The 8,775-nt window shown below is 46.8% G+C and overlaps 1 protein-coding gene across 3 annotated transcripts in view; it reads left to right on the top strand.

The window, feature by feature from the left end:
* The first annotated feature begins 598 nt into the window (after positions 1-598).
* Positions 599-8,775, top strand: part of POFUT2 (protein O-fucosyltransferase 2) — a 34,015-nt gene continuing 25,838 nt past the window's right edge. The window contains exons 1-3 of one of the 3 annotated variants that reach the window (XM_075118202.1): positions 599-845; positions 1,565-1,815; positions 7,017-7,161. In XM_075118202.1, the coding sequence (XP_074974303.1) occupies positions 694-845; positions 1,565-1,815; positions 7,017-7,161 (548 nt within the window). In that variant the 5' untranslated portion in view covers positions 599-693. The remainder of the gene's footprint in view (positions 846-1,564; positions 1,816-7,016; positions 7,162-8,775) is intronic. The other 2 variants (XM_075118203.1, XM_075118201.1) reach the window with 2 other exon arrangements.

The following is an 8,775-nucleotide window of genomic DNA, read 5'->3' as shown; positions in this document are numbered from 1 at the left end:
CAGGATACTGGGCTAGATGGAGGCTTGGTCTGACCCAGTAGGGCCATTCTTAATATATTTGGGGCTTGTCGGCCCTGGTTGAGCATTCTCCGTATAGCCCCTCCAACGAGCCAGGCCCCGCAGTACCGAGCATTATACAGAACACTAGCCCGCCGGCTGTCCTCTCCAGCCTATGGCTAGGCCGGGGCAAGCAAACCCTGCTCCCTTTTATTACCCCAGCCTGGCCTTGCCGGGGGCAGCGGCCAGCGCCGCGGTGACGGCTGGATAGGAAGGTTCCCCGGGGGCTGATCCCCGGGGCGGCGGGGCCCGGGCCGTTTTAACCACAAGGGGACAGGCGCCGTGGGCAGGCGCTTGGCGGGGCTGGAGCCCTGCCGGGGGGCGGCAAACAGGACCCGCCGCGCCCGGGCCTCTTGCTGCCGCCCCCGCCCATCGCGCCCCCAAGCACCCCGCGGCCTCCGGGCTCTTTCCTAGGGAGCAGAAGCCGCCCCCGCCACTCCCGGGCAGGCCCCGGTCTCCCCGGCTGAAGGGCAGGGGGCGGGGGCCGGCCTGGGGCGAGGCGCAGGGGCCGCTCAGCGCCGGGCAAGCGGCCCCGGCCCGGCCAGCTCCCCGCGGGGCCCGGAGCCCGCCCCTCCGAGCGAGCCAGCGAGCGAGCCGCGGATCTCGGCCCGGGCGCGCGCGTCCCCCTGCCCGGAGATGGCGGCTGGGCGCCCCGGCCGCCTCCTGCTCCTGCTGGGCCTGGCCGCCGCGCTCTGCCCCCCGCGGGCCGCCCAGCCGCCCCCCGCCGCCTTCCGGGCCGGGCACGGCGCCGCCTCGCTCCCCGCCGCCGCCGCCGCCGCCCGCCGCCGGTGAGGAGCGTGTGGGGCGCGGCCGGGCCGGGAGCCCCGGGGCCTGGCTGGGCCCCGCCGCCGCTGCGGGGAGGACCCGGGAGGCCGGGCGCCGCGTAGCCCGGCGCTGGTCCCGCCGGCCGGGCCGCTGACCCCGAGCCGCTGCGGGCGCCTCAGCCGCGAAGGCCGCGCCCGCAGGTGCCGGGCTCGGAGGCCGGCGGCGGGTTGGCGGCGGCCGCGTTGGGGCTGCGAGAGGCGGCCGGGGCCTGTGGCCCGAGCCGGGGCCTGTGGCCCGAGCCAGGCCGGGGGCGCCGTGCGCGGGGCCGGGATCCCGGCGGCTGTGGCGGGGGAGACCCGCCGCCTGTCACCGGCCCGCCTGGGGCCGCAGAGCCGGCTCCGGGCTCTTTGCTGCACAGAGCCTCGCGGCAAATGCCCCCCTGAATATTTTCCTTCGCATTTGGGCGCTTGCCTTGCTCATGGCACAGCGCTGTGCTGTCCAGCTCTGATCCAGCTTTGTTAACGGCCCCAGCTTCCTTGCTGCCTTCCTGAAGTGACCTGATGACATTTTGACCTTGTTTCAGCGTATTGCAGCCTTCCTACCCTTTTTTTGCCCTCCCGTAAGGAGTCATAAGAGAGACATTGGGAGCCCAGTAAAGTGATTCCAAATTAGCGACAGATAAATTCTCTCTGTAAATGCTTGAAGCCTCCCAAAAGTGATTCTAGTTTCTCACTTTCTCCAGGTATCTTTTGTATGATGTAAATCCTCCTGAAGGGTTCAATCTACGCAGAGATGTCTATATTCGTGTTGCCTCTCTTCTAAAGACCTTGCTGAAAAGTGAAGCTTGGGTATTGGTCCTGCCTCCTTGGGGACGTCTTTATCACTGGCAGAGTCCTGACATTCATCAGGTCCGAATCCCTTGGTCTGAGTTCTTTGATCTTCCAAGCCTCAATAAAAACATCCCTGTTATTGAGTATGAGCAGTTTCTTGCAGGTAAAGTACATTTATTCTGTCACCTGTGAGGGGTTAATAAATCTTTGATGTGTTTCCTTCACAGGTTTTTCTGTTTATGATATGCATTAGAACAAGGTGTGTACGGTGATACTTTTTGTGCTACTCTAAAGAGGAGTTTTGAAGTCTGCTCAATGATTGACCCTGTCCGATGCTTATATTTTACAGTAGAAAAACTTACTTCTAACAAGTTACCATGTGTCATTGCAAAGAAAGATCTCTTTCTGACCCAGCGAGCACTCTTAGTGTGACTGCACTTCTATCAGTTTAGTATCCTCAAGCTAGCCACTGTGAAACTAATCTGAGAAATGAGAAGCAAATTTGAATTAAACAAGAGCACCTGTGTTATATAGAGTATAGGGCCAAGGAAGGCCGGAGGGAAGAAAACGGACACCCTCGTTATCACCTCATTCAGAAGTGGTGACTTTCAACAGCCACCATATGTTCCGAACCTGATTTTCCTCTCTAAAGTGTAACTACAGAGAAGCTCGTATGACCAAAACAGGTCATTGTGTGTGTGTGTTCTGATTTACGCTGGGGACCAGAACAATGGCTAGGTAGGTGGTTCGGGTTGAAGGGAGCGCAAAGGGGTGCTGTGTGCTCCTGCCCGAGCTATTTGTAAAACATGAAAATATCTTGTGCTTTCATTCACTTTAAGTGAAATTGACTCCATCTGCCTAAATCCCAGGTGATCCTGTTCTGTGTGGAGGGGTTGGTGCAATTCACGCTCTCTTCCCTACTCAGGTTCAGTGCGTTATGCTGCTGTACAAGCCCTCCATTCCTCAAGGGGGAATTTCACCCTTGAAGTTGAAGGGTCTTGGTCTTTCCAAGTGGCATAGAAGAGTTTTGTTTGTTTTGTTCCGATCACCATTGTTATTAAGGATGGCTTTCTAAGATATACTGGAACAAGCATATTTTCATTTCAGTCCACTAGGTGTGCTTTGGTTGACAGTGATGGGAAGTGTTAGAGCTTGAGCGTTGATTGTTGTAAGGTCAGAGTGTACCCGATAGATGTAGTTAGGGGTGATGACACCGAGGCAAAAGTGTAATAACTTTATGCTATAATGAAACTGATTGGACTCTTACTTCATGTAGGCATTACCTGAATAAAACCTCTCAGGTGGTTTTCTCCACCGTGGCACAAAGTGTACAATAGATCCTCAGTCCCACCACATAACTTGCCTTTGAATTTTTGTGCTATTTTCTAGACACTAGTGTTGTTTTAATGTGATTTCAGTAAAAGTCACAGTGTTCATGGGTTTTAACTTTTGTGTTTTACCTTCATTGCTCGCAATTTTTTTTTTCTTTTGGTTGCGTCTTTCGAAGTGTCTTTCCCTACTGTTGCTATCTTTATACAGTTGAGAGAAAAAAGGTATGCTCTTTCTTGCTCAAAACAAGTCAACTCTATCCGTGTCGTGACACTCATAGGCATTGAGTCTTGTTTTGTGCTCACTCGGCTGCCTTTTCAGTAAAGCTACATAAAGTATAGCAGTAAATCATTGTAAGTAGATATGAAAATGCCCTATTAGATCTAGTCTTTGCCTTTGCAAGGGCAGAAGACAGTTGTCTGTCCCCTTTTGGATTCTAAATGTCTATATAATTAACAAACCCACCGCAAGTGCTGATGAATTGCCTTTTGGCTGAGTTCAGTCTTACTGATGATCTACTCTCCATCAAGTTATGACAGTTTCAAGGAAGGTCAAATTTCAGGCCTTAACAAGATTGAGTGTCTTATTAAAATATTTGACTTAATTACTGTAAGTACGTGAAGAGACGTTGATGAACATATATAAGGTATGAAATAGGATCCTTAACCTCAGTGCACAAGCCTAACTAGTTCTAAATATTTTTTTAAAATGCTGTAGTAAAAGCAATTACAGACTTACTTTATCACATTGGTTTGAAAAAACAAGACCACTCTTCAATTGTAAAAGCCCAGAAGACATCTGAAAAATTAAACTTTCATGGTTTTACACTCCTAATTAAAACGTAGCCAAATTTCTCTCAAAGTAATAGCCCTTAGGACTTTAAACACGTGAAAATGGCAGGGTTGGCAATTTTCTTATATTTAAAGAGTGATCAGGACTCAGACTCTAGACTCTGGCATGAGAAGACAAGGGTTGTGGGGAGTGGGGTGGAGGAGGAGAGAGAAAAATATTAAAGGTAAAAGCAAAGGGATGGAAGAGGCCAACTCTGAAAATGTTTGTATTTTATAATAAAGCTGTAGGAAAAAGTAATCCTGTTTACCTGGTCACAGCTGTACTTACTCATAGTACAGTACTAGAGCCCATCCAGTGCCGGTGGAAGCTAAAGAAGAGATTCTTATTGACTTCAAGGAGAGTAGAACAAGGCCCCTTCTGAGAAAACTCCCTGAGCATGGCCAGCCTGCGCTCAGTTCTCACATGCTTGCTCTGAAGACCATCTCTCAGGTGAATGACATGCCAGTCTTCTGAGAGTCCCATTGTGCTTGTTTTTTTAAAAAAAAATTACGGATGCACAGAAGAGACTTTGGGGCCAGTTCATCCCTAGAGTAAATCCATTTTTCTCTGTGGAGTTACAACAAAGATGAATTTGGCCCTCCATAGTCAAGGTTGTATGGAGACTGTCAGTGTAAGCTACATTTTCTACCCACACTCCTAAATTTTTGATGGGTACGGGCAATTTGTGTGAAAGCTTGTGTGGCTAAGGTAATTAGGAAGATGACTTTTTGCCTGAGAACTTGGAAACTGTAGGTTAAAGTTTCCTTCATTAAGTGGTATTTAGTGCCATCACCTGTGTATTAAAGTCTACAACAGTATCTCAGAATCTTTCAGCCACTTTCTCTCAGCAGAGGAGATATTTAAGTTTAATGTATGAATATAGGTCTATAACTGGGCTGTTGGCCCACACCTTGGGCATGTCTCCTCTTCTTTTAAGAAGAGCGAAAACAAGACAGGAAAAATACAAGGGGGAGAAAAGGTAGAGAGCCCTGACCCTTCAAGGTTCAGTCATCCCCTTTCTTGGCGGAAGCTCTACTTGTTCCAAGGGGTAGCTCCCCATCTCATTGACAGCCTCAAATTCTTAAGTCATCTTTTGTCAGGAGGCACAGTTGTTGGTTCCACCGTCCAATTGCTTAAAAGGGTTACCACTGTCAGCTCCTTTCTCCAGGTCTGAAATCCCAGGCAGTCCCTACGGGCAGGGCTTAGTATCCTCCACTGGTACCTTCTGGTTACAAATTTGACACCACCCAAGCAATGTTCCCTCTAATTTTTTATATCCATGTGCGGAATGAATTTTGTTAAGTGCACCAGTATGGAGGTGATGTGTGGCGGGGGTGGGGCCAAGGGATTTGGAGTGTGGGAGGGGGCTCAGGGCTGGGGCAGAGGGTTGGTGGGGGGGTGAGGGCTCCAGCAGGGGGTGAGGGCTCTGGGGTGGGGCTGGGGATGAGGGATGTGACACATAGCCAGAAAGGGTTAAGCAGCTTGCAGGCTGATTGACCAAGAGTCAACCATTAGAGAGATGTGAGAACAATATGTATAATTAAGGCCATTCCTTGCTCGATAGGTTAGAACTTTGAAATGTATAGCAGATCACCTGAGAATGATGGAAAGCGGGCAATTGCCTTACGTTAATCTGTGTGGGTAATTACCGGCGATGTTTAGGAAATGGATCTACTTCAAAAGTCCCCATAAATTGCCTGTTGTTCACTGAATGACTCCAGGCTGTTATGAGAAGGCCTGAAAACTGTATAAAAGATCCTTGGGTCCTGATCCTGTCATCTCAGATCTGCTTAAGCTTCATCGGTGAAGTTTGAGTTGCAAGATTGAGAATCCCAGTCCTAAACTGGAACACCCTGAGTATGATATTGGACATTGGACTATAACCTATGGACTAAATTCTAAAAAAACCTCTTTACAACTATAAAGCTCACCATCTCTGCTATGAATCTGAATTTCAAGAACTGTACTCATGTCTGTATGTATACTAATCTTTTAACCAATACTCTCTCTTTTTTCTTTTTTAATAAATTGTAGTTTAGTTGTTAATAATTGGCTATAAGCGTGTATTTGGGTAAAATCTGGAATATTCATTACCCTGGGAGGTAATGTGTCCGATCTTTTGGGGTTGGTAGAACTTTTTTATATGATGAATAAGATTTTCAGTAATCTGAAAAAAAGAAAAATAAGATTTTCACATTTGACTTCGGTGTCTGAGTGGAGGCCTGAGGCTGGGTTGCTTTAAGAGAACTGTGTTGTTGGCTTCTGGGTAACCAGTGAGGTGGTATAGAAGCTGTTTTGTGCTGGCTTGGTAAATCTAAGAATTGGAATATCCACCAGCTTTGGGGATTGCCTGCCCCATTCTTTGCAGTTCACCCTAATTGAGTGACCTCAGTTGGTTCTCCTGGGACCCTGGTCACAAGGGGTTTGGGGTGCAGGCTGCATCGGGGCTGCAGCGGGGAGAGAGGACTCCTCCCAGCCCTCTCTAGCTGCAGCAGCCATGGACCGGGGGGAGAGGCGCCTCTCCTTGCCTATGCGACCGCACAGCTTAGAGGGAACTTAGCACCCGCCTTACATCTTGGGGGGTTTGGTTTTGGTTTTTCTTTCTCTCATTTTGATGACTTTTCTTTCATTGTGTCTCCTTCACTCTGATGAGGTGAGGCTCTATTGGGCACCGCACCTTCCTATAGAAGCCAAGTATTTCCTAGAGTTGACATTTTTCCTCTTAGCCAAGTAAAGCCCCGTCATGTACAGTCTCTTCTGAAAAATAAACTCAAACATTCTTAAAAAGCAGTTTTAACAGGAAAAGTTAGTTCAAAGGAAATGCACTGAATGACGAAAAAAGATTCATCAAGATAATGTGTAAAAGGAAAGGGGGACATTCAAAGGTGATACAAGGTGGGTTTTTTTTTTTTTTTTTTTTTTTTGATAAAATGTTTGGTTTACCCAGCATTCTGAATCTTGGGTTTTGTGTGTTAGATATATCCAAACCAAACACCTAGATGGAGGTGGGTAATGAATAATCCCCAGACTCCTCTGGTTTCTATAGATCACCTTATCATTTTTTTGGTAAGTTGACTAGAACTGTATAGAATATGTTGGAAATTATGGCAGCTTCTTATCTAAAACAGGGCAAGCAATGCTGCTGTATACGTAAATCAAGTACTCTTACATGCTGATAGTTACTTCTCTTTGCTTCCTATTCAGAGTCAGGTGGACCCTTTATAGACCAGGTATATGTCCTACAAAGCTATGCAGAAGGATGGAAAGAAGGAACTTGGGAAGAGAAAATAGATGAGAGGCAATGCATTGATCAGCTCATGTACTCAAAAGACAAACATGAATACTACAGGTAATATTTTACAGGATATGTGACTTCTTCATTTTCCCATTTAGTTCAGTCAGTGAGACATTTGCCTTCCTTCCACATGCAGTCTGGTTTGTTTATTGAACTTGCTCATGAGTATTTGGGTGCTTGAGGCTGATATTGCTACATTTTTAAAGCGCACTGAAGCTGTCGTGTTGGTTAGGGGAAGGGATGGTAGGAGGCAGCATAAAGTAGTACAATAGTGGAAGCAGGATGGAAATTTATATTTCCTACAGGTTTTGTAAGGACACCTAGGAAAATCAATACAGCAGTCTTCTTATTGCTGCCATATTAGTTGATTGTGGTTTTTCTTTCTTCTGCTTTTTGAGGGGAAAACACTTTGAACAGGTGAGGCTGACCCTGGAAAAGGCACTTTGGAAATATATTTTTCTAGCACAGTTCTTGATTGAAAGCAATGCATTATTGCTCTGGACATCCTCTAGTAGAATCTCAAGGGGTAAGGTCTGTGCTCAGTTGTTTTAATTCTGTTTTCGGGGGTTTTTTGGTACAAGCATTCGCATTTTGCAAAACCAGACATCCGTTCTGAGAACTAAAGAATATGGAAAACTTGAAAAATCACTGAGTGAGCTGCTCTTAAAGTTAGAAATAAGGATTTCTCAAAACAAAAAGTAGCCCTTAATCGAGGATTAATTCAGACTAACTTTGAAAACGGTTCCAAATAAAATCTTATAGGCAGTGAGATGAACGTCTGAATTTCTACACGATCACTATAAAATTTTATTTGCACTTTGAGATTAAACTACTTGGTTCTTTACTAATGGAAGAATAATGGCTTTATAGCAGCCTCTGGCTATCCAGCTATCCTAAATTGTCCCAGGCGTGTTCTGTCACTTATACTAGGAAAGAAGACTGTTCATTTTGTTTGATATGTGGGCTTCCCCATGGTTACCTAGGCCTTTGTTCACTCAATACTGGTTTGCTGCGCGGTGCTCAGCATGGCCCTACACCATCTAACCCATTTGTAAATCCTGATCGTTCAGAAACCATTACCAGCTCCTCCGTGCTCAAGGGGATCAACAATCCTGTAGTAACTACAAACTAAAGGTTTATTAATATTAAAAAAGAGAGTTATTAAGAGGTTAAAATGAATCATTTACATTACAGTTGATTTCAGAGTTTGTAGACCAGGATAATAGCAGTGATGTTAAATCTGCTAGCTGCAATAAGTCTCTCTGGATCATCACAAATATTGGGGTCCTCAGTCCATTGTTCAAAGCTCTTCTTTTGCTGGAAATCATGGTCTAGAGATGTGGAGCAGGAAAGAGGCAAGAAGGTGATGTCAGCCTGGGGGGATATAACCTTGAGACTATGTGCATGGATTTGTGCTGGAAATGGCCCACCTGTTGATCACTTTAGATAAGCTATTACCAGCAGGACAGTGGGGTGGGAGGAGGTATTGTTTCATATTCTCTGTGTGTATATAAAGTCTGCTGCAGTTTCCACGGTACACATCTGATGAAGTGAGCTGTGGCTCACGAAAGCTCATGCTCAAATAAATTGGTTAGTCTCTAAGGTGCCACAAGTACTCCTTTTCTTTGTGCATGGAAAGTTACTGTCTCAAACATGGAGACAGCAAAC

This window comes from Caretta caretta, chromosome 11 (genome assembly GCF_965140235.1).
Source record: "Caretta caretta isolate rCarCar2 chromosome 11, rCarCar1.hap1, whole genome shotgun sequence".
Classification (NCBI taxonomy): domain Eukaryota; kingdom Metazoa; phylum Chordata; order Testudines; family Cheloniidae; genus Caretta; species Caretta caretta.
Note: the sequence above shows the minus strand (reverse complement) of the source record. Positions and strands in the feature narration are given on the sequence as shown.